Raw genomic sequence first — 26,660 nt, 5'->3', positions numbered from 1 at the left:
AAATTCTTACTTTAACTTATTTTGTATATTTTCTTTCTTTCTTTCTGAATAAAGTAATAATACAGTCATGAATGAATTCTGATGAATCTTTATAGCTTTTGAACATTTCCTTTCTTGGTTTCCTGGCGGCATCAGTCAATTGATGTAATTAAATTGTTTTACAAGATTATTTGTTCTGGCTGCCTTAGTTATTAAATCAACATTACTGATAGAGTTATAGTGTAAATCATTCTTGTCTTCGCCTCCACAGTCCGGAGCAGGGCTGCTGCACGGCTTTGTGGAGCGTCCCAAGCAGAGGAGGCATCGCTGCAAAGACCCAACCAAGCTGGACATCAACTCTCTGACGGGGGAGGAGAGGGTCCCTGTGGTGCACAGAGGCACCGGGCGCAGGGTACAAAACAAACACACGCACGCATGCACACACAACACAGACGACATTTTGAAAGCATGATTAAATACTAACCTTTTATCTGCTCTGAAATCTCTCTGTTATTGCATAGTGTGTACAGTATGTTGGACCAAATGTGTGTTTAAAAAATAGTATAGTATAGTATAGCAAAAAAACTAAAACAGAGTGGAAACTGAATTTCCCCTTTCCAGGATGATACATTATGTCCTCTTTGCAACAAATAACATCTTTGCTGAGTCATGTGACAATTCATCCAGTTTTCCATACATTTGAGTATGCAGGAAAATCTTGAATATTATTTGTATTAATGTTCTAATGTTGCTGGTGTTATCCTGCCTTGCAGCTTGGTGGTGCTATGGCTCCGGCCATAAAGGAGCTGTCAAGGTGGCTGGATGCCAACTCAGAGTACTATGTAGCTCCAGACTGGGCGGATGTGGTCAAACACTCGGTGAGTATGATACACACTTTCACTCATAAACAGTCCTGCAGCAAATCTATTACATTACCCTTTGTCGTTTTCCCATTTTTCCTACTTATGTTGTTGTGGTTTAATATTACTTTGGATTCCTAATTTCTGTTTTAACAAGGCTATTGAAAGTGCTTTACAAAACAAAGCATTAAGACATAAAGCAAAATTACATGTAAATGCATTTATTAAAAGCAAAGGTATAACATAAATATAAAAGTAACAGTGTAAGACAGGAATAGTTATTTGATTTAATAAAAGGCAGCAGCACAAATAGAAGTCTTCAGTATCGATTGATTATGCTGTCAGAACCTGACTTTGAGGCCATGACAAAAACAGGAAAGGACACGAGGGATATTGTGAAATCTATTTATATATTTTATTTACATAAAAAAATGAATAAATATCTGCTGATGATGAGGTGGTTTCAAGGTTTCAAGGTTTCAAGGTTTTATTTGTCATATGCACAGCAGATACAGCGTATATGTTGGCAATGAAAATCTTATGTCGCGTGCTCCTCCAACAACTCAACATACATGGTGCAAATAACATAAATAAAATAGTGCAAAAAGAGAGAAGAATATTTACAGTAACAACAATAAAGATTTGAGGATGTGAAATATATACATATGTGGAATACATTGAGAGTATTTAAACACTTTACACTGTTGAATGAGGAGGTATGGACAGATGCATATATTATGTATAGCAGATGTATATGGCAGATATGTATAATATATAGATATGTGTACTATAAACAGATATATATGGCAGATGTGTATAATATATATATATATATATATGTACGTGTGTAAAAAGATGTGAGTAGACATTCACAGAGGTCAGGAGTTCAGTAGTCTTATAGCCTGTGGTATAAAACTGTCTCTGAGTCTGGTGGTCTTGGTCCGGATGCTGCGGTACCGTCTGCCAGACGGCAGCAGACAGAACAGATTGTTGCTGGGGTGATGGGGGTCCTTTAATATCCTACCGGCCTTCTTCCTACACCGCTGGGTGTAGAGGTCCTCCATGGATGGCAGCTCCGTCCTGGTGATGTGCTGAGCAGTTTTCACCACCCTCTGTAGAGTCTTACGGTTGAGGGCGGTGCAACTGCCATACCAGGCGGTGATGCAGCCAGTCAGGATACTCTCGATGGTGCACCTGTAGAAGTTGCAGAGTATCCTGGAGTCCATGTTGAACTTCCGCAGCCTGCGGAGGAAGAAGAGCCGCTGTCGAGCCGTCTTGGATATGACCCTGGTGTGATGTGTCCATGTCAGGTCCTCACTGATGTTTACCCCGAGGAACCTGAAGCTGCTGACTCTCTCCACAGGAGTCCCGTCGATGGTGATGGGTGTGTGTGCCTCTCTCTGCCTCTTCCTGTAGTCCACAATCAGCTCCTTTGTTTTGCTGACGTTGAGATGGAGGTTGTTGTCCTGGCACCAAGATGTCAGGGCTCTGTACGCCGTCTCGTCGCCGTCTGTGATCAGGCCGATGACGGTCGTGTCGTCAGCAAACTTGATGATGGTGTTGGAGCTGTGTGTGGCCACGCAGTCGTGCGTGAACAGGGAGTAGAGGAGAGGGCTGAGCACACAACCCTGAGGGGCTCCGGTGTTGAGGGTCAAGGTGAAGGATGTGATGTTCCCCATCCGCACTGCCTGGGATCTGCCCGTCAGGAAGCTCATGATCCAGTCACAGAGGGCGCTGTTGAGCCCAAGGTCCCTGAGCTTAATGATGAGCTTGGAGGGCACAATGGTGTTGAATGCTGAACTGTAGTCAATGAACAGCATTCTCACATAAGTGTTCCTCTGGTCCAGGTGGGAGAGGGCAGTGTGGAGGGTGAGGGAGATGGCATCATCCGTGGACCTGTTTGCTCTGTAGGCAAACTGCAGGGGGTCCAGTGAGTCAGGGAGGGAGGAGGTGATAAAAGTTTTGACTAACCGCTCAAAGCACTTCATGATGATGGAGGTGAGTGCAACTGGGCGGTAGTCATTGAGGCAGATGGGTTTTGTCTTTTTGGGGACAGGGACAATGATGGACTCTTTAAAACATGTGGGGACTACAGACTGGAGCAGTGACCTATTGAAAATGTCTGTGAACACATCTGCCAGCTGAACTGCACACACCTTGAGAGCACGGCCAGGGATGCCATCAGGTCCAGGAGCCCTGTGTGCGTTGATCCTTTTCAGAGATCTACACACATCTGCACTGGTTAAAACCAGTGAGCAGGGATCCTGGGCCTTTTGTGCCTCCACAGCCGGGGGCCTCTCAAAGCGTGCATAAAATGTGTTCAGTTCATCTGGGAGAGATGCAGACACTTCCTCAGCACCACTCGTTGTCCTTTTGTAGTCTGTTATTGTTTTTAGTCCAGACCACATATTTCTGGCGTTGGAGCCCTTGTAGTTCGACTCCACCTTGTCCCTGTATTGTGTTTTCGCACTGCTAATAGCTCTCCGGAGTGCATACCTGGAATTCCTGTACTCATCCAAATCACCGCCGCTGTGCGCGATGGCCCGTGCTTTAAATTTAGCTCGGACCTCGCCGTTTATCCAGGGCTTCTCATTTGGGAATGTCCGTACAGTAATCCGCGGCACGACGTCATCGATGCATTTGCCGATGTAGCAAATGACCGCGTCAGTGTGTGTGTTTATATCGTCCTCCGCAAACACACACCACTCCGTGATGCCAAAGCAGTGGCGGAGAGCAGAGTCAGACTGCTCGGACCAACGCTGCACTGTCCTTGTCACAGGTCGGTCCCTCTTCAGTCTCTGCCGGTAAACGGGGAGCAGAAGAAGAGATATGTGGTCTGACTTGCCGAAGGGGGGGGCGGGGGAGGGCTTTATATCCATGCCGGAAAGGAGTGTAAACATGGTCCAGTGTATTTCCACCGCGCGTGGGGCAGCTGACGTGCTGATAGTATTTCGGCAGGACTTTTCTTCATGTTGGCTCTGTTAAAATCCCCGGCCACAATAAATGCGGCCTCTGGCCGAGAAGTCTCTGTCCTGTCGATAATCCCATACAGCTCCTCCAGCGCTGTGTTGTTGTCAGCGTGCGGCGGAACATACACTGCTGTTAGAACAACCGATGTGAGTCAGAAACATGAGTAATGTAGATGTGTGAGCTTTCTGTAGTGTATGGTGTTGTAAGATAAACAGGTAGCGGCTCTCAGAGATCAGGGAGAGAGTTGGTGTTGCCTTCAGGGACAGTGAAAAAAATAGTGATAGGCAAAGCACAGTTCAGCAGTAAGGCAGGGGCCGTCACAGCATGGATTGCTTTCTTCACCTTCTTACTCGATGACCCCTCTCTCACTCCCCTCCTGCAGGGCTTCCTCCCTGAGGGTCAGTTCTCTCGGATCCTGACAGAGCCCGTCAACAGAGACCTGGGCTCTCGGCGCCGAGGGCGGCGGCCTCGCAGCGAGATGCCCAAACCCCTCCTCTCCGTCTCTGACTCCGCCTCCTCTCCCCTCGGCCCCCCCCTCTTCATGAATGGAGGATTGATCGGCAGCATGGACTCCATGGTGGCCATGCAGAACCTCCGCGGGGGGATCCCTGGGATCCCCATTTCGAGCATCATGGCAGCTGGATTCCCTCACAGTTTCTCCGCAGCCGTACAGGCAGGTGGAGCAGGGGGGTCGGCAGAAGACGCCAAGAATGGGTTGAGTATGTTACCCATGATGCTCCACGGCATCCCGCACCCCCATGGGGCTGCGATCCCTCAACACGCCTTGTTCAGCGTCGGCGCGATGATGGCGCACAGCCCTCACCCCAGCTCCTCCTCTTCTTCCTCATTGTCCGCCGCAAAAATCACCACAACAACCGCACCTTCTACATCCGAGGCGACCAGCCCCTCATCGACAACGCCCGCAGACAGAGAGAGCAACGCCCCCTCAGGCTCAGGTGGAGGAGAGAAGGAGAGGACCCAGGAGGAGAAAGGAGCAGCCAACAAAAGAGCGGGGGAGACAGCAGCCATCATCACCTCCACCAGCAGGGCCCACCTCGGGGGTGCGCACCTGGGGGCCGGCAGCCATCTGACCTTCAACCCCTTCCTGATCCCCGGCATGTCCCACGGCCTACTGTACCCGCACATGTTCCTCCCCCACGGCGGCATCATGGCACTGCCCGCCATGCCTCCCGGGGCGGTGGAAGGCTCCCCCGGCAGCCCAAAGAGGAGGAGGAAGAGAGGGCGAGAGGAGGGGGAGAGGGAGGAGGAGAGGGAGAAGGCAGCGAAGGTAGAGGAGACAGAAAGTACAGTTAAGGCTAACGTCTCCTCCCCCCCAGCCTCCTCCTCTTCTCCACCCATCCCCTCTACCTCGGATCCAGACCCCACTGAAGAGCCCCAGGAACCAGACTCCCATAACCCTACAGAGGGAGCAGAGGAGAAGGAGAGATCAGAGGACACAGCAGGTGAGGCGACGGAGGAGGAGAAGCGGGACCCTGAGGAGCAGAGACATGGGGAGGTGGAGGACGCGTAGAGGAGGAGAACACTGTCTCCTCCATTGCCCAGCGACTGAGCAACAGTGTAAAGTTTGTGCCGTGTCTGTCAGTCAATGTCCATGTAAAGACTTTTATTATGATGACTAATGATGATGATTATATTCAACTTGGTTATGTTTATATACCAAGACCCACCCACCCACCCACCCTCTCCACTCCCTCCTTGTATACAAAAAAGAAACTGTGTAAGAAACCTCTGTGTATTCTTCCCCTTCATTCTGTATCGAGACTCATCAGGAGGGACATTTCTCAAAACACACACCCACACACACACACACACACACACACACACACACACACACACACACACACACACACACACACACACACACACACTGCAGGCAAGATGTGGTAACCAAGGAGCAGCTTTGGCAGTAATGATCCGGTTATGAGCAGAAGACGGCGTGACGCAGAGTTTAGTTTGGTGTGTTTGCTCGGAGGAGGCTCTGTAAAGTGTAGGAATTTCTCACCACAGTTTGGGAATTCAGAGAAGCACTTGTTATATTGTCTTGTTTTTTTCACTTCTGCCACAGTCCACTAAATTGTCTTTTGGGGGATTATTTCTGTGCAATGTTCAAAGATTAACCTGGAAGTGTGTCTTTGTGACACTGAAGAGTCTCAACCAGCATTCCCAGATCATGTGACACTAAAACACCTTTTCTTTATCGATACTAAAGGAAAACTCTGATAAACCTAGTATGCAAGAACGAAGCTACCTAAAAAACTAAGTGCGGCCCAAAACCTTTTCAGAGTGTAGCCCTTGAGGACATTTAAAATGATTGTGATGTGACCCAAAGAACAAAAGGACATTTGGGAAAGCTGCCTAATTATAAAAAAAACACATTTGTTTCTGTTACTTTTTACTCAAATTTAGCAAATTGTGACTGTAATATTGTCAAAACAGTCACAAAACAAGTGAGTTTAGTATTACCCAGGCATGGATGTTGTATCTTTGTATAAGATAGCATTATCAGCCAACCCCCTCTGCTACCATTTTAAATACTGTGTCATATTTCTCTTTATGCTATTATCAATGCTATGGCATTGCTGCTACTTCTTCTTTTGAAAAAGGAGTTCAAATGTTCTTATTCTCTACACTAATGTAATAATCCAGATTCCAAGAAATGCAACAGATATCCATTAGAAGAACTCCAACGTTTGCTTTTATTGATAAAAGCAGAGAACAATCACGAGATTATTATTTTTAATTGCTTTTTGGATCATGTTATTATCTTTTCTTATCAGACCCAAAGTCACTTTGAGAGATTTGCCCCTCAAGTGTGTAAGAAATTGGAGGAAATGAAAGACATTTCAAAGTGAAGAGCTCAGTCTGGCCACTAGGAGGCGATATGAGGGAGACTTTATTCTGAACTGCAAATGACTGAAAAAAGAAGATTTGTTTAGCCCTGAGGCTGCTAAGAGTATATCTAGTCACACATGGAATGAGTCAATGGAAGTGCGTTCATCAGGAATAGTGTAAAAATAACCTCTAGCATCTCTCATGGCCAAACTGTCCTCTCTTCACTTTTTAATCCTGCGTTCAGAAACATATTATCTGTGTGATGTCGACCATCTGAGCATCGAAAGGGAATTTTCAGTTTTTACAGATAAAACAGGAAGAGGAGGGATACACAGTGGTGTGATTAGCCCGGGTTGAGTGCCTCTTCTTCTCGTTTTCTTTCCTCGGATTAATTTTAATAGCAGTTCATCATTCTAAATATGTAAATCTCTCGCTGTATATTGCAGGATTTTCTTTTCTTTAAGTGCACCATTTCTTTTTTCATCTTTTTGGTTTTGTTTCTCCATTGGGAAAAAGAATACTTGACAGATGCAAGGTGGAGTTTTGCATTGAGGTTAGTCCTAGTGTTTTTGGTATCAAACAGACTGTACTGTACATTACATAGATGCAAGTCACTTGTTTATTCAGTCTTTTCAGAACAGGGTCTGCATTTTGGGGGTTATGTCAAATATGTCCGTTTTATGATGTTGGACTTCACTCTTGTTTTGTTTTCATACATGAAAACATTACTTTTGCACAATGTCTTTTTGTGAATGTTAACCTGTACTGTCTTGTATTTCTTTTATGTGTGAGAGTGCGTGGGAGAGAGTGTGAGTCTGTGTGCATGCATGCGCACACGTGTCGTCGTGTTTCTACTTCTGTCTCGTCCTTACAGGTCACATTTGTTGTCGAAAAAAAAAACATAGTTGTTGCCTTGTCACATGTTTGTGGCTACATATAATTTATTATATTTTTCTTTTTTGCTTCGCCAAACTTTCACCAAATATGACATTATTTTTTCTCTTAGTTTCATTATGTATTATTCAAAGTAAAATGCCTTATTTAGCTAGTATTTTTTGTATTGATGTTTCGTTACATCTCCATATAGGGACATGCTATGTGTTTGTCTTCAGTTTGTCCTTAGCTTGTACACGGCCTTTGGTGTTGTGCATTATCTTCAAAATCCAACAGTAATGCAATGCTACCACTGTCCAAATCACTACGTTAATCCCCCAGAAAAGTCAATCATTCCTCCCTCAAAGCACAAATGGAGAGATAACTAAAAGTGTCTGTTTTCTTACCAGTGCCTCTAAAATGATTCTAAATAGTTTCTCTTTTTGTGGTCTGCACTTCATGTTGAGTTTTCTATAGTAACATCATCCTCAGGACAAGTAAAACTCTTTTTTGGATTTCACCATTTGCTGATGATACCATGCTGTTCGTTAAAGGGGAATCGTGGAATGTGAGAAATGGTGCAAAAACACACTGCCCAGCACTATGCTATGCTATCACGTGGGAGGCCATTATCTCCTTTTCTTTTGTAAAGTATGGCCCAAAGTCGGTTTTTCTCAGCATTTAGATAATAGAGTGGTGCAGTAATGAGTCCTGAAAACCGGAAAAGTCTTAAAGATTGTACCACTCCTGGTTTATTTGTCTCAAAGTCAATGATTTTCTGAACATGATTGTGGTTCAATGCTTGAAATAGTGTCTGTGGTTAACACAAGCCAAGGAGATTTTGACGTTTTGTTCAAACACATAAAATACATAAGTAAACACTCCACTCATGAATGAAGGCTTCTATGAGTCTTAGGGTTAGGGTTAGGGTTCAATGTGGTCCTGTTTCTAACAAGACCACACCGAACATTAGCCACCTTTAGCTTAGCACTGGTGATGAACAGCCATGTGACTGTGGTGTAGTTTGTTTATAGCGTTACACTAGTTTTATATTTCTACAGATGTAAGCTTTAAGAAACACAATTTGATGTTGATATGTGGCGATAATCATTCTGGACAAAACGTGTTAAATATAGAAGACATGCATCGGCCCCAAAGCTAATTTAGGAAATGGAAAAATCCCATTGCATTTTGGTGATGGAGACCTAGTGATCCTAACTTCCGCGTCGGCCTATAAAAATACGTCATCACCACTCTATTGGACCAGCTATTACTATGGCTGCTACTTCCTGTACTGTAGATTGTCTCACACATCATTTTAAACAGTAATCTAAGCAAAAAAGAGTGTTTAAGCTCATTTTTGTGAAATTTCTAAAACTGTGCCAAGTTTGTGCTCCCCTCTGGTAAACAACATTGATTGGTAACAACGAGCAGTTTGTATTCCCCTTTAACGAAGGCTATTTAATCCCATACCACTCTCTCACTGCACGAGGCCTTCTGTTTGGTATCCAGCATGTCTAGGATGGTATTGCACACACAGTACATATCCAGTATTTGATTGTTCTGTGTTTGTCCAGATTCCTGGGGGAAAAGCATCAGAAGAGGAACCAAATTGTTACTTACGACACCTAAAATATCTTGACTTTAAAAGCCGCAGCCCATGTACAGTGTGCACATCATCTCCTCTTACTGGCATGTCCTCGTGTGAGAACTTGAAGCAAAGGCGCAGTATGTGGTAGCAGGTGGAGGTCGATGGACGGCTCTGTATTGTCTGTTCATGTCACACCATGCCTTCTTTAACAGTGTTCTGTCTTTTCCTTCAAATCCTTTTTCTTCTTCAGAACCTCAAACTGTTGTTTATCTCTTATCATAAATAATGTATTTATTGTATAGTTACTGTCTTTACATTGTTGTCTCATGACTGAATAATGGCTGGTTTTGTTTCTCTTGAACGTCCCCTTAAAAAAACATGTTGGTTCTCATGGAAGATTCCTCTGCTTTGCTTTGTAGCCCTGGTCACCTGCTTTCAAACGCAATGACTCCGTGAAAATACCTCCTGTTTATTTCTCTTCAAAGTGGCGGAACTAAGCTAAATGTGCCATACAATAATAATCCGTTGGTCCAAAATGATAAAATCAACACGTGACTGCATTTTAAGAGAAAAATGACTGAACCATCAGCTTCAGAAACTGCATACCTAAACTAGAAAGCAAGCATAGATTCAAAAAACATTCCTTTTTATTTACGCTGTAGAGAAAAAAAAGTCATCAATCTGGTAAAACATATTTACAACATCCATAAAAACTAAATGAGAGGGCAGATGCTGGGTTGCGTTGACTGATGTCTTTCATTTTCTTTTCATCAGTTCTAAAGAATTTGGCCTTTTTAAAAATTATGATTCTGGGGAAATATGTATGACCATCTTGTCTTTGGCTGTTGGTCTAACTTTCATTTGCAAATAACATGATCATGAAAAGATAGGAAATGTGAATGTAACCCTGACATGTGAGGGGGAAATCCAAACACACTCCATAAAGGCACCGAAACCTACTTTGCCTTGAAAAAAATATCTTTACAATAAAACAAAAATCTCCTTTATCTTCTGTCTTATTCATAACAAGCTGGTTTCTCAGATGATAAACAATTTTCTTAAAAGAAGAAAGGAAAACACAATAACAGTTACAGCTCCTGGATTGATCCCCCTCTGTTATATTTATGTTTTTTCTAGTTTAAGACTACACTAAAGCTTACTGCAAGTCTTATGTTCCTTCAAAATAAAAGTGTGACAAAGGGGCTGCCTGAAGAAATGAAAGGTTTCATAAAAAACTAATCAAATCAGACATTTTTTTGCATCCATAAATTGTTCTTGAGTTAGATTTTAGAACAGATTTTATTTTTTGTGAGGCATGCTCAAAAGAAACGAACACAATACACTTAAATAGCTATAGGAGGAATAAATAGCTGCAGGTTCAGACAGTTGATCAAATGAATGAGTCTTCACCTCCACATCCCGACCCTTTCTGTGAAGCCACCCAGTTCCATTTAACAAATAAAGTACAAGTTAAAAAAAACATCAGACTGTTCACAGCTCCTGTACTCACATTACGGAACCAAGTGCAATGCAATCCACACGGATGTTGTTCTCAAAGTGGAAGAAAAGACAAATACTGGCTGCTCGTGGAGTCAGACCATTACTGAGTAAGTTGTACGGTGGGGTTTTTATCTCCTTTTTTTCTTTTATTTTTCTTATTTGTAACTATAGCTCTCTGTATTCCCATGTGGACCAATCTCATGAGTCAAAACATGGTAACTGTGATCTTTTATTGTGCAATAAAAGATGACTTTCAACTTTCCCTTGTCTTTGGTGAGTGCTTCCTTAATCCCTTTTACTGAATTCTGAATTTTCATTATTCTGTTTTGAATTTCAGGTTCATTGACCTCGATGACCCTGAAATGGTCTGCAGCTCGTTCAGTGCGTTGCTCTGCTTTCTTCACATTGCATGCTGGGAATGACTTCCAAGGATTGCACAGGTAGAGAAACACTGTTAAAGTATGTCTAATGATGAAGGAAAGTACAGGATAAGGATATTTTATAAACCCCATGTGCAGCTTTATAACAATCTGCCAGTACAGAAATACTCAGGTAAAGTTCTGCATTCAATATTTTACTTGAATAATGTACCTAAACAATGTAAAGTAAAAGCACTCATGTGGAATCGATGCATTCATGTGTGAGCATCACTGTACTGTCACAGCAGGAAGGGAACTACTTTTTATTGTAGCGTGAACCACACATGAGAGCAGCTAACATCACATGACACTAAGAGAAGATCAACGAGAATACTCCCAAGTTGTATTACGTAAATGTCCTGTAACGTATGATAAACTACAAAGGAACCTTACCATTAAGTGCATGACACCCATGTTGATGCTTCAATGACTTAAACCATTTGCTTTTCCCTTTGCTCCCGTCTGTGGGCAGACTTTAAAGGCTTGATGCTTGCATATAATTCACTTTCCTAGGAAACAGACCTAAATCACTTTAACATGTAATCCTTTATCCCATAATTCCTTGGTTTGCAGGTTTACATCTGGATGTATGAGAGTTGTATGATTTCACACTGCCTCATTTGGAAGAGTAGTGATTTAAGTTTGTTATTTGGTTAAACCAAGTTACTGTACTAAGGTAATTGTCATTCAATCTGTATTGTGTTTAGTCTTTCTTAACACATTTCAGATATGTGAGGTAAATCAGCCGCTGTTCACCGAGTCAACTCCGACTTTCAGAGTATGAGAACACATTATGCTTTTCTTTATTTATATGTTCTGTATTCATAATGTGAATCTGCCAAATACCTAGTAACTCATGCTGTAAAGTAAAAAAAAACAAATGTTTTCTCGAAGTATTAAAAAAGCAAAACATTTTACAAGTACCTCTAATTGTTAAATATATAAGTTAGTTACTGTACATTACATTAATAGTGTGTCATCAGCTGAATCCAAATTGGTTAGCAACCACACATATTTTCTAGGGGGGGAAATGTGGTCATCACTTCTTCCAGGACACAGATTCAGTTGAATGGCAGTGCTTTTTAATAAAAATTGTACAGGCTTTTTGTGATAATTATAAACCATGGATTGCTCTCAGATTACAAAACTGCTGCTGACAGATGTTGCCACGTGTGTCTGGTGTGGAGGTGTGCTTCTCTTCCTCAGGTCTCATCGTGCTCGATGGCGCTCTCTGTCGTTGCGTTTGTTGGGTTTCCAGCGGTGTCGTTGGCGAGCAGCTGCTGTCGTGTCCTCTCCCTCTTCCTCCCTAGTCCTCCTTTTCTATTCTGTCTTCTTTCTGATGGTATGGAAAGCAAATTTAAACCGTAAATAGTATAAATATTTTGGTTTCAGTTCGCAGTGTATTTTGTCAGGCTTGCAATTGTCGCACATCTGTATTTGGTTACCGTTGTGTAACTGTATACTTTGTTTTAATCATTTATAAACAGCCTCACTTCAGGTACTCAAGTAGAATAAGCATGGAATCGCTGCTGTCTGTCACCCTCTTAGTATCATCTCTATATGAATAATTACGAGGCTGTTCAGACATGTTACATGCATTGAATGAAAATGCCACTTTTTGTCCATGTCATGGTTTTTTCAACTGCCTCTTATAATATATTTCAATATGGCTGGCTCTATGTATACATTAAATTAAAGCCATTGAAATTCTGTTAGAAGACCAGTTACTTTTCATTGAGTTTAAACCTGCATCTCACTCATTCATAGCTTACTGGAAATGTTCTTTAATACATGTCTATTCATTACATTTTTTTGTAGAGAGCTATAAACTTGATTAGTTGCTGATTTCTAATCATGAAATCTTTTTTTTAAGTAAACACAATTTATAGTTAGGAAACTCATAGTAAACATAATACCAATAGTGTAATAGCAATGCACTGTTCACTGTATGCTTCAAGTCTATGGGTGGATAGCAATAAACTGACACCAAGCTAGAAAACAGCATGACCCAAAGGACTCAAAAGATTCAAAGGATGACAAAAAGGAACTAAAATCAGAAAGTAATGTAGCTGGTGCTCAAATTACAGAAACTACAAAACAACAGCTAAGCACTAAGCATATATGGCTAATGTTCGGCGTTATGTTGATATGTAGTAGTCTCATTCAGACACGTGTTAGCAACCGCTAACTTTGCTAAGACAAATAGAAGATTCAGAAATGTGCGAGTGGGGTTTTTACTGACGTAGTTCATGTCATGAATCAAAACATGAACATCTCCATGGCTTGTTTTAACCACAGATCTTATTTTGAGATATATAACCAAATAAAAAATGACTCTGATGGAAAGTGCTTATATGCTAACTTTCACTTTTCATTCACTCATCATTCAACAATTTTATGGATTGTTTCTGGCAACTTATTTACATCGCTCTTCTTGTTTTAAGAATTTAGAATGACGAGAATAAAGGTTGTAAAAACCCTCAACACCAGACTGAAAAGACATCCATTACATGAACTGGGTGTCTTCCATTTCCCTGTACTAGATCAGTGTTCACCTTATAGGCCTTAAAGTAGCAATAAACTGTCCAAATAAAATGTGTGTATAAAACACCAGAGGCTTCCACTGCAGCCGCAGACCTCCAACAGCTGCTCTGCGCCGTACCTCTCACCTCACAACATAACATTTTTTTTTTGTATAGTATATACAGATGCATTTATTTCTCAAAGAAAAACTGGCAAACTGGTGATTTCAGTCCTCTGACTCCATCCATTAACGGTAAATATTTCACTACAAGATTTAGAAAAATGTGACAGGAAAGCTAATAACATTTTTCACACTGTAAATGTTATTCAATTATTATGTAAACTGGTGTTGAGTCCAGTGTGTCGGTGAAATATTCTCAATTCCTGATATATCGTTTCTTTGAAAAGGAAGATTTGGCCACGAAGAGAAAAAGCTTTTAAAATCTCAACAAAGATCTGATGTGTTGTGAAGACTCATATAGATCAGATCATATAAAAGCCTGAGGACTTTAGATCTAAACTTTACAAGGGGTTGGACTCAATGAATAAAGGTTTACAGACCATCATGAAATGTAAGGTTAAACCTTATCCATATATAAATCATGTGCCATTAAAGCAGAGTAAGCCTGCAAAATGTGGTTTTGATGTTCAGCGATACAGAAGATGGCTTCAGTATTTTTGGCTCCGGTTTAAAAGAGGAATAATTCTCTGTATTACACAGAACTGAGGTTGATTTAAAGGTTGGTTTGACTTCAGAGGGTAGAAGTAAAAGCAATCAGAAAGGCCGGGATGATAGCAGAAAAAAAAGCCATCCTAAAATTTGACTTCCTCTAACATTTTGCATCCATCTGCCAAGGGTAAAAAAAAAAGAAAATAATATATCCCCCAAGAAAAAATCGAGCTTAATCTGTTTTTGAGATTGAAAACACTCTTGCGTTTAAAGAGGCCTTTTGGTTTTTGGGGTTTTCCCTTTCCTGTAGTGTGTTATATAGGCTTTTGTGCATGTAAATGGTCTGCAAAGGCTAAAATCCCAAAGTTCCCTCCAGAGGGAGTTTCTCTCCTTCACACTCAACCTTCTCAGACATTGCACCACTCCTTCGCTTCCGAATTACTCCTCATCCTCTTCAAGACACAGGTACTGGCCCACCTTGCAGTGAGTGGACCAGGTCCTTCCTACATCCAAACCATGGATAATCCATGCTTTGCAATGGCTAATCAGCTTGCTACTCCCTCACGACGAGTGGGACCCAGGAACCCCTCAACAAAAACACACCTGTCGACAATATCCTTCCACAAAAAGGCAAAATTACATTACAATCCAGTACCAGCTACCGTGAGTGCCACCGCTAGACCAAATGTAAGTGTGATCGAAGTCGCGGTCAAGAGAAAATTCCATGCAAAACCAAGTGAGCAGGTGAATGCAGTCACATTATAACCCCTGCTAACTGTGGCCAAAGCTCCAGTAAACACACCAACCACCAATAATGAGTACATAATACCACTTAATAAATAAAACACACAGAGACCTTAAATGCAGCTCCTACATAGCCTTTAAGATTCTCTAGAACTCCTTTTCTTGCTTCCCCATACTCCGCTCTGCTGTGTTTCCCAACATTCACCTCCCCATGAGAAGTTTCCTGCTGGGTTGAAAATAGATTGAATAAAATTCCATAAAGTAATGTTGGGACAAACACAAATGATTCAGCAAGAATTATGATTTCCTTTCTCGCTTTGGCCTTCTTCCTCTCCCGTTCTATCCGAAACATGTGTACGGACACTGTACACAAGTTATGGCAGCGATAAAGAAAATGCAGATGGTGCTTTCACTATGTCGTGCACGTTAGTTAGCATCCATCAATCTGAACTACTGGTTGCCTCTGGGCAGATCCGCAGAAGAATTGTGGTGTAGCGGTCCCATTCAAAGGCACATCAGTTCTCTTTTTTTTGGGGGGGGGTGGGGGCGGCACTGGAATTCTATCTTTCCACCCACAAACCTACATAACAGTCTCAAACTTTCAACATGTTGGTTTGGAGCCACCCGCTTGCATGACACCGTAGCCGCTGGCCGAGAAGTGAAGACTCCACACTTGAGGTCGGACGCAGATTGCTTTGAATTTAGTAGTTTATCCCTCACGTCAGAACCAAAGTTATGAGAAGATGGTTCGGTTCTGCATGTTTACATTAGATCTTCTTTCTTCCATGGGAAGGCAGCAGGCCACGCCAAGATGCCCCGCTGTCATCTGTCCTCCATTAGCAATGAGACCCATCTTCAGATTATCTTTTTAAATCCCCCTCCTGTCTCCTCTCCTCATCATCTTCCTTAAATCAGTCCCCTACTTTTCCAACTCTCTCCATGTGCTCCTTTCCTCCTCTGCCATCCCCTCATTTCTGTAGTCTGTGCTTCATTAGGGATGCTGTCACAATGGCTCTGAGGACGCTGCTCTGATGAGTAGAAATTAAGACGGGCTGTCCTTAAACGACTCTATTCCTCTCCATGTCTGTCCATATTTACATGTATAGACTGTGCACGATGGCACACTCGTGAATATGAGTGTAACCATATGTTAAGCTCTTTCTTACATGGCTTAGTTTTATACTCAATTCTGATTGCTCAATTTGGACAGAGTGATACATTTTCGTCAATTTAGCACACAGTGCGCCTCTCGTTAGCTCACTGGCCTAACTTGAAGTTGAGTACTTGATTTTGATTGGTCAAATTGGACATTTCTGAGGTTGTTGATTTTCGCTAAAGGACTGCTGGCTAAGGGAAACAGACCATTGTCATATCAATCCACAGAAAATGTAATGTCAGCTTTGGACAACAACCATTAGTAAGACTCAATGATGGCTTAGCTTTCCACACTGTCCACACAGGAACGAGGTATGATAATATTTAGTTAGTGGTCAGAAAACCTCGATCAGCACTGCCGTCATTTTAAGCTACGCAGGTGTTGCCGCAGTTCCAGCCGTTGGTACGCAGTTGAAGAGACTATTGTCTCTTAGCAGAAGCAATACAATCATTTTTTAAATCAACAAAATCATTTTTAACAATATTGTGAATCTTGTTGTTATAGTATTTAGCCGTGAAATTAGCAATATAATATTAAGATAAGAGTTCATTAATTTAAAAACAAACAAACAGGGAGAACAGGATCTTTACTCGGGTAAGTAAAGATCAAGGTTTTCAGTGGGAGTATCCTATCAGTATGTATCAGGCGACTCACCAGAGCCAGAAGGAGGAACATTTTCAACTTCATGCTGTGAAAAAATGTCATTGGAGAATATTATTGTTGTAGTTTTAAATCATAAAAATGGTTGGGGAAAGCAAAACTTAATAGTTGACTGAAACTCACCTATAAAAAGCTGGATATGTAGGTCAGTAATATTTGGTTTGAGCAAATCTGCATTAAGCAATGTTGTAAAGTGACTAAGTACATTTACTCAAGTATTGTACTTCAGTACATTTTTGAGAATGTTGTACTCACATAAGTATTTCCATTTTATGCTATTTTGTACTTCTCCATTACATTTCAGAGGTAAATCGTGTACTTTACTCCACTACATATATTTAACCCCTTTAGTTACTTTACAGATATGGATTAATGATGGTAAATATAATCAGCCCTTAAATCAGACTTTAGTTCACCTGGAGTAAATCCAGCAGCTACCCTGCAGTATACAAAGCCATTCAAACTAGCTGCACCTTTACCAGCTCTGAGAACACTTTAATGATCAATCATTATAAAACATATCAGAGATATTATTCTGAAATGGACCAGGGTGACATCCCAGCAATCTACTCTGGTAATGTTTGTTATTTCCTGTCACTTTGACTATATCTCCTGTGGTTCGAGTCTGTACCGTCTGCTGCTGGTCTTACACGCTGCTGCCGGGCCTCCTGCTGGCAAACACAACACCCCAGGCTGGCCTCTTCTCATTGGCCTCTTGTGCAGAGAACTGATTTTAGTGTCTTACGTTGTTTTTAAGGCTCTTCAGGGGCTAGACGCTCCATATATCTCAGATCCTTTAACCCTTTTAAGTCTCCTTCCCATCTGTCAGCTTCTCTGACCTGAGGTAGTTGGCTGCTCAACTGTCTGGGCTAAAAGGAGAAGTATGCTTTTACTGTTGCTACTACACTGTAAAGCTTCTCTGACATAAGGTTTGCTCAAACCACAGGTTTGTTAACAGAAAAGAGATATTTACGTGAAGCAATACTAACTCCTCTTGATGCTGCTGTAGGTTTCTTTGCTTCTTACTTTCTTACCAAAACACACACACACACACACACACACACACACACACACACACACACACACACACACACACACACACACACACACACACACACACACACACACACACACACACACACACACACACACAGCAAAAGTATTATTTTACTGCATTTGATGAAACAGAACTACATGTAACTCCACACCATCCATACTTCCTACAAAGCTTCTGTTCTGTTTACCTAAATACACAATCGGCAAAACTCAAGCAGTTTTCAAACACTTCTTTTGAATGTCTCAGCTTAGAAACAAGAATTAGAATTTAAAATAAGAAACAAATTTCACAAGATCTTGAATTTTAAAAAATTGAGGTAAAAAGTCTAATGAGTTTTTTATTAGGCACTTTTGGAAGTGTTGGAAGCCAAACAAGCCTTGTTTTTTATTAGGTGATGAAGACTTGTGTGCCCCAAAAACATAATTGTGTTTGTTTCAATTTCTTTGGCTAGATGCCTTCTTGGTTGAATGACTCACCCTTTAAATCCAGATAATATTGGACTTGTATGTGGCCACTTCTCTGAGATCTAAAATTTACTAGACAAACATGAAAAGGGGGGGATTTTTCAGAAATGTGGGTATTATCCTTGAGGTTGTACTGACTACTTGCACAACACAGTAACACTGGAACCACATGTTGCGGTGTGGGGGTGGGGGGGGGCATTGTACACTGGCAAAACTGGTTATAAATTGGCATGGAGTCTTGTGGTTCTCACACACACTGAGCACAGTTAAACAAACACACCCAAAATTGCACCGTCACGTGAACACATGCTAAAACACAGTACAGCAGAGCAACAGAAGCTGAAAGATCACGCAAATAACTTGGGCACTTGAATCAACGCTGGAAAGATCTACAGTAGGTTGTACTAAGCACCCAACAGTAGTTTCTATCCTTGTCTCATTTTGAGGAGCATTTACTCACTTGAGGCAAATAAGATAGGGTCTAAAGCCATGCTAGCTTCTGTGAAAGTTTTGACCAAATTTTGGACTAATGATGGTACTTAAGAAAAAGTCAGGGGGTTCACCAGAGTGTTTTAATTTATTTTAAGAGGGAACTAATGTCTCCACCACATTTCATGACATTTAAACTGTTTTATGAGACATTCCTCTTAAAGTCACAAACTGAACCTCATGGTGGCGCTAGGGGGAAATGCAGGTTCACCGGTCATTAGGATAAATCCTCTGATGCTTTCTGTGCCTATCATGAAAATGTATATTGAGATATTGCACAGAAGACTCGAAAACGTTGAGTTCTAGGGTTCGCTGAGAGACACTAGTCAAAGTATGTAGCCCTAACCACAACATCCGTAATCAAATGGAAAAACCAATGTCCAAAATTCCCATCCTGGTGCGGATGTAGCCTCGGGACTAAGTCAACAAACAACAAAATCCACTGAATAATACAAATTCTATTGGCTTAAGATGAGGTAACCAATACAACCACAGAAGGAGACTGCTGGACAGGGGACATATTAACAATAATGCCAACATTAAGCTACGCTGTTAGGTGATGTCATACCTTCACGGCACACAAAGGTTTACCAACCCAGACATTCTCTTATAATTGACCAAAGGCTTGTGTTTAGCCAGCAGGTGCAGTAGGAGCTTTCCTCTGTAATTACAGTTATAAGTTCACTTGTCCTCATAACATTTTACAAGGAAGTCAAATAAGTCTTCACAAGATTTGCTAAAGGATCAAAGAGTTAGCTTCAACTCTCGGGCACACTGAGATAACAGACGAGGGAAATGCCGTGCAGAGGACGAAGTACACCTGCAAATTGTAAAAGAACCATAGAACCAGACTGACGACATCTTTGGAACATTTAGTACTTCAAAACAATGAATACAAGGACCACCTGTGGAGCATCCTGAGTCTCTAAATTCCTGATGGTCTGATATAAGTTTGTAAAAGCAAATTGAAAGGGACTGATTCCAGTCAAATCGAATCGGTCACACTAACACGAAACCTCACGAAAATGCCTTGAATCCACCCAGAACAAGACTCTTCCTGCCCACAACTTTGAGGGAAACGAGGACGAAATATCAATACTGTCTTTTACTCAGGCCTGCCTTTAAATTCAATTAAGGACACTCAAGGGGTAAAAGTGAGAAAGAAGGACTGAGTGTGCAGAAAACCCGTTGTTCTCTAATGAATAACTGTTGTCAAGAGCTTAAGTCGCCCCGAGGCTATGTCTGCACTGGGATCGCTATGTGCTAACTTAATGCATATGATACTTGGGAAAATGTACTTTAGCTCGCTGTCTGTGATGTGTTACAGTGCACTGTAGGCTCTACCCAGATCCATGTGTTGCTGGGCGAGAAGGCCACTGAGTTCTACACTGTGAGTGCTGCATTATGAGGTAGCAGAGTCTGAAAGTGTAAAATATTTAGTAACTTCCTTTCAGTCAGGCGGGAATTGTCGAAATTCTTGGTGGAGATCTTTGCGATGCAATCCTTTACCATATATTTCAACTATATTGTTTTTTTTTCTCAACCTTTAAGGAACTACAACAGAATTATTATGCTTCAGAATTGACAAAACAAATGTTTTCAAAGCCTTCAAGCTGTGCGTTTTAATACCTGGGAAAAAAGCATGTATTCCTTTAAATAGTAGGAATCCTTTGAAATCGTTTTTTTACATGGGTTATACTGTATGTGTTTTTAACCTTCAAAACACAGTTGCATTACATTCTTTTGGAATGCCGACTGACAGTTAAATCTTACATTTGCAGGATAAAGGCATGGGAAAATAATTTGCAGAGTTTGGGAAAGCAACCACGACAATCAAGACTTTAAAGTAATTCCATTCTAATCCTAATTTCAAGGAAGTACTTTTGTCTTTTGTTTCTGGAGTACATTATTAGTGGCATTTTATGACAGAGAAAGCTACTGCTGTTATTACATTTTAGTGGAAGCAGACTCATTTTTCTTGTGCCTGGAATGCTCTGTCTGAAAAAAAAGGCGTATGTTGAATCAACTAACTCTCTGTGCTCAGCTGTTTGGTGGACTGATTGATGAATATTTAGCTCTGCATGTCTAAACTCAATAAGGGACTTTTAAGCTCACAATAGGTTCTTTGCTGCCAGGAGTACTTTCTTTATCCGATTATTTGTACTCCGAGATGAACTGCAGTAAATAAACAAACTGTCCTTGAAATTTGAGCCAGACTGGCCCTTCAAAGCTGACACAAAGATACCTTTACAGATCACAACTGCGTCTCCTACACTACTGACACATGGAGAAAAAAGTACCTACAACATTATACAAATACTGTGTGTACCGTATGTTACAGACAACGTTGAAAAGTTACTTGTCAGGCTATCAAAAGGTAACTTTGACCAATCATATCACTCAGTGCACACCTTTGGTAATTTCCTCTTAGTATTTTAGATTATTTGTCTATTTACTGAGCACCCTATCAGAGACTTAGTGTTCCCAGAGTGCCGCCCTGTTCCCTGTTATTGTCAGCCTCAAATTGTGTTTTTAACTTGTTTTTGGCTAGCTAGCTATAGTGTGCCAGACTATGCGTATGATATTGGATTGATCCAATCCCTTATTTCATTAAGTATTTTAAAACACTCAAGTACATCTGCAGGATTGTCTTACCAAGAGGAATCCCTTGTACAAATAACACATAGCTCTCTTTTCAGCATTCAGAGAACACAAGTAATAACAGGCAACAAACCACAAGAGACTTACGTTTTAGTATTAATACTTGTATCCAATTATTTCTACTTTGCTGCATTTATGAAACAATATACAGCAGCACTAATGGAATGATCATGAACTATGGACAACAGGCGAAGTTGGTCTTAGTTGTTTTATCCTTTAGAAAGAGAGATGCAATGCAGAGGCATGCAAATAGATTTTGACCGTGGACAACACAATTTTCCTTTTGTTAACAGTTGTGTTTGACTGCATCCTGAAACCCTTCCTACCAGCTTCTTTGATTTATAAGCAGGCAAATGCATGTATTATTTCCCTGAATAAGCGCTGCACTGCGGCAAGTAAATCAGTCTGACTAGGGGGGATTATAACCGTCATAAATACAACTAATAAGCTTTTATTCTAACTCCAAACATGTGTCTTAAGCAATTCTAACAAATAATTTATATAAGCAGACCAAACCTCAGAACCTAGGTTAAGGCATGTGGACAGATTTTGAATCATCCAAAGGTCTATTTAATCCAAAGCCCCCGCAGCGTACATTTTTATGTGCCTGTGGGCAAGACTCTAACCCTGAAAGTGCACAAGTGTATGTGAATCTTTACCTCTCCTGATAAACAGATAGCACCTGTTATGGTAGGTTCTGTCCACAGCTTATGAATGGGTGAATGCTTGCTTGCTATTAAGTGTGTAAATGTTGTTTTATTCTTACTACAACAGCCAATTCAAACCGCACCAGAGAACCGAGACGTTTTTTGTGCTACTTGAGGTTTAGGGTTATCCCACAGAATCCACAACTTGACAGGGTATGGAGCCACTATGTGAGAAGATGTCCAGCAAAATCCCTATCGTTATCCAACATGCTTGATAAGCCATCAATGATGCGTTCGTGGGATCAAATGATCATTGAATGTCTTCTGGCCGACTTCAAGTAATATGTGTTCTGACAAATCATTTCTATTCGGCGCCTGGCCTTTGTGTCTCAGTGATTTAAAATGCTGTAAAATCCAGTTTAAGTTATTTCTTGATGTTTGACGAAAACTACAAGTGAAATCAGATGTCCAGTGGAGTAAGTCTGTGTTTAGCATTGCAGGCTACGCAATTTCTATTCAACAGTAAAACATATGGTTCACCATTTGATTATGCTCAGACATCACAATGGCAAAGCTTGTTGGGTAAACACAAACAGCAACAGTCACTACAGTGATCAGTGTTTCAGCCATTATTGGTGCCCAGGGGTTAAATCCTTGATCCCTTACATTTTCCTCTAGAAGCACTTGCCTTTCAAAACAATGATAGACTGACACAGTTTTTAGCCAATTCTTATACCTAAATCGTCACCTATAGACAATTGGTCAAGAAACCTTGCGTCACTATCTCTGTAACTCACTGGCTAGCCTTGTACATTAAAGTATGACACGCCATACAGTCGCAGTCAACAAAGAATTTAAGTTTCAATATAAAGCCACGGAAAAAATGAAGAGACCACTTCAGCATTATCATTTTCTCTTGTTTTATTATTTATAGCTATGTCTTTGAGTTCAATGATTTCTTTTTTTAAATTATTGTATTCTATAAACTACTGACAATTTTTTCTCTGTGTTGAAATTCGACAGACACTGGAATGGCTGCCATACATGTAGAGATAAAGATTTAAGAAAAAATTGCAGTGGTCTCTTTTTTTTCCGGAGCTGTAGATATTAACAATTTAGACAACAAAACAACTTGGTTAGACTTAGCTTTACTGGCTAAATAGCTAATTTTAGCATGCTAACATGCCAAACAAACATTTAGAAGCCTTTAATGTAGCGCCAAGCAACACTGCGGTAAAATACAACCTCCAAAAAACCCATGCCTTTAGAAGTATTACATTATCTCAATTTCTCCAGTGTAACTCATAAGTGGAAATGCAATACAGATGACTAATTCTCGTTTACTTGACTCGTCCGGGCTTATGTTGCTGGTACTGGAATTGAACTGCTTGCATACCAGTTCGTAAAATGCTTCTCTACCCAATGTTAGAGCAAGGACTGCACCATCTGCAACCTCTGTACTAGATCTTCACCTTTGAACATTTTTCTTAAACTTGAACCCGTGAGCTGTAGATTCTCTGTCAAACAGCTGGGCCACTGCTGATTAAGTGCATCAGTCAATCGGATAACGTGGACACAAATACATTTTGTGCTACCAATTGAGACATTCCCCTACAGCATAACACATCAAGAGTCTGTGAAAAATGTTGCTAAACTGCCAGTAGAACAAGCTACAAAGTCCTCTGTTAGCCCCTGAAAGTTTGCTGCCAGCAGTAAGGAGAACCACAGAAGAGACAGAGTGGGTTGGAGATGAGACACATGTCCTTCCTGATCATCTGAAAACAATAAGACAACAAGAGAGCAGGAATTAGAAGACTAGAGCCGTCTAATCTGGAACAACAGAGGAATGTCAGAGAGATGCCACAGCACCGTTTTATCCCAGATGTGTGCTATTAGGTGCAAGGGCCCGATCCCTGCGCCAGACTCTGCTGGATCGGATTTCTTCCACTGCTAATGCCACCGGACATACTATCTGACAATGATCATGATAATTACTTAAAATGACATGGCTTCCATTGTGGAATAAGTTGAAAACACACAGGCATGGACACTCATACACACACAAACACACGGTCACTAAAACGAGACAATATTTGCAGAAATGTGAAGGCAAGTATCTCTTGGCTTTCCCAGCAATTTAGAAAAAGTGAACAACACAAATATCTTAGACAAGATAGAACTACAAAAAAGGTCACAACAACACCAACAACAACACCACCACCAACAACAACAACAACAACTTGGTTTTGGAGGAAACATGCTGCAAATCTTTGAAGGTTTTAGCAAAGCAGTATGGAGTCGGTCATTAATTAAATGCAGAGTTAAAAACAAAGACCAAGCACTTTCTACAATACAATAGTTTCATTGCTGATGAGGACTTAGCGTAATGGACTAAATACTCAGTTTTTGTTCTCTTCAATACAATTTTAAACAGTACTGACAGCAATTTCACAACACAGAATTTTCAACGTTGGAGACTATGTTAAGGATTCACTGAAGGCTATCACTGTGAGTTGCACTATATCTGAGAGCCTTGATATCCTTGGATGGAAGCAGCGTTAAAGTAACACCTCTGATGAGGTTGAGGTGGTGTGAGGTTTTAAGATGTTATCATGCAGCAGAACAGCCAACATTCAGAAAAACAAGTCCTTTTTTGGCAACGTGGAGCCGAGCGAGGTTGACATACAGTCCGTTATCATTTTCATCTTCAAACTTCATTCTCTTTTTTTTCCAGATGCTTAGGAGAGAAATCCTCTCTGAGGGACTGTAGATTTGTCTTTGAGGATGTTTGAACAGGATTAAACACTGAGATGCCACGCAAAGATAATTAATCAGCAATATCAATATGTTTCCTGGTTTGACAGAGCGTGTGTAATGGGTGTCCTCTAACTTGATTATGAAATGCTAGTTTTCGTAAATATCAATTTTTCCTTAACATGGGACTCGGATATTTTTCTTTCCAAAAATCACCCCATGGTTTCCTGCCCAAAGCCTTTTAGTTGTTCCACCACATGCCATCATCAGAAACTTTTTGTACCATACTAGTGTCATATTTCATTTGCCATAAACAAAAGCTCCCAAACTGTGTTGTTATGATTTAAAGACAAAGTCACAGCACAAACAGGTGAACTCAACATTTCCTAAAAGTTTCCCTGCCAGCAGAGGAAATTAAATATTGGACAATGGCCCTGAGATGTAAAGCACTGTGATTTGTATTTAACCCACAAAATAAATATGTATTCAACCTTCGTAATCAAGAGCAAAGACAGTTAACGCAGTAAGAGGAGCAAAAAAGTCAAACTGAAGTCAACCTTGAATATTTGTTAGGTAACTTCTGCACCTAAGTAACAATGATTCTGTATGTCATTGAATCAAAACCAAAATCAGAGGGATGGCGCACTGATCGCTTGTTTCTGAAATACTGGAAAAACAACTAAATAACTCTTTGGAAGATAAAGTATTACACAAACTGTTGTATACGGATACTCTGAACTTTGACGAGAGTAAGGAAGTCAGGGGATGGTGTTACTGATCTACAAACTCATCATAGGGAGGGGTTTGGGTCTTATATGTCAACAAAAGTCAGATTAAACTTGCTTTATGAAGGGTAATTTATTGATACCCACTTGCTGTAAACAAGGTTGATGTATGTAGGTTTACTAGTAATAGTTTATTAAACACCCCTTGGAAGAACTTCATTGTTTTCCTAAGTTTGATGTGGTCATGTCCATCAATTATCACTGAACTTACAAAATGTCAGTAATTTCAGCTTTATAGACCTTTCACATTCCAACCAAAAACAATAAAGCATGACGTTATCCATACGGAGTGATAACATCTCCATTATATGCAACAAAAAAAAACCTTTGAAACTTGTCTGTAAAATGTAAAAAAGTTATGGGCTTCCACCCTGCTCTGCTACTGCTCCCGAAAGGAAAACTGTTAACATCAGCGTACTAGTATTACTAGTATTAAATTGAAGTTGCACATGTTGGATTTTTTAAAAGGTCCAATCTCCCATTTGGCATTATAAATTGCACAAGCGTGTCAACAGGTACATTACACAAGACTTAACAACGCTGGAAATAGACAAATGTTGGTAGTCCAACGTAATAAATAACAAGCAGCCAGTTTTTTCAGCTGGTCTGTGTTTAATTTTAAATTGCATATGAATGAACTGCTATAAAATGTGACTTGTTTTGCACATCTAAACTCCCCCCTTTCTCCTCACCTGTAGGACACTTTTTCTTCATCCTGCACTTCTGTGTCTCGCTGTGCGACGGACAAAGTGATGCTGCTTTCTCTTCGGGCGTTCTCCCGGAATGCTGGCCAATCCGGGTCCTGGTCTGCTTGCCCCACCTGAAGCTGCAGGTGACGCCGTCACGGAGACAGACGCTCCATTCGCTCCATTCGCCCAATGGAGTTAAGAGACAGTCCTCTAAGAGAGAAAAGCATTGATATTTTTCACGGTCAGACAAATAGGTACTACTTCAAGTTCTTCCTTCTTCTTTTTTTTTAACCACATATCAGAAAGGGTGACGGTA

At 40.9% G+C, this 26,660-nt stretch overlaps 2 protein-coding genes across 4 annotated transcripts in view; one reads left to right on the top strand and one right to left on the bottom strand.

The window, feature by feature from the left end:
• The window catches only part of chd6 (chromodomain helicase DNA binding protein 6), a 117,487-nt gene extending 106,599 nt beyond the window's left edge, over window positions 1-10,888 (top strand). For all 3 annotated transcript variants that reach the window (XM_063909903.1, XM_063909904.1, XM_063909902.1), the window contains exons 43-45: window positions 251-391; window positions 753-857; window positions 4,192-10,888. In XM_063909903.1, the coding sequence (XP_063765973.1) occupies window positions 251-391; window positions 753-857; window positions 4,192-5,340 (1,395 nt within the window). In that variant the 3' untranslated portion in view covers window positions 5,341-10,888. The remainder of the gene's footprint in view (window positions 1-250; window positions 392-752; window positions 858-4,191) is intronic.
• The window catches only part of rspo4 (R-spondin 4), a 31,668-nt gene continuing 15,414 nt past the window's right edge, over window positions 10,407-26,660 (bottom strand). The window contains exons 4-5 of the mRNA XM_063909905.1: window positions 26,348-26,554; window positions 10,407-12,381 (exon numbers count right to left, since the gene is read on the bottom strand). Coding sequence (XP_063765975.1) covers window positions 12,248-12,381; window positions 26,348-26,554 — 341 coding nt within the window. The 3' untranslated portion in view covers window positions 10,407-12,247. The remainder of the gene's footprint in view (window positions 12,382-26,347; window positions 26,555-26,660) is intronic.

The sequence above is a fragment of the Eleginops maclovinus genome, chromosome 20 (assembly GCF_036324505.1).
Source record: "Eleginops maclovinus isolate JMC-PN-2008 ecotype Puerto Natales chromosome 20, JC_Emac_rtc_rv5, whole genome shotgun sequence".
In the NCBI taxonomy this organism is placed as follows: Eukaryota; Metazoa; Chordata; class Actinopteri; order Perciformes; family Eleginopidae; genus Eleginops; species Eleginops maclovinus.
The sequence above is the reverse complement of the archived record's forward strand: the minus strand, read 5'-3'. Positions and strand labels throughout refer to the sequence as shown.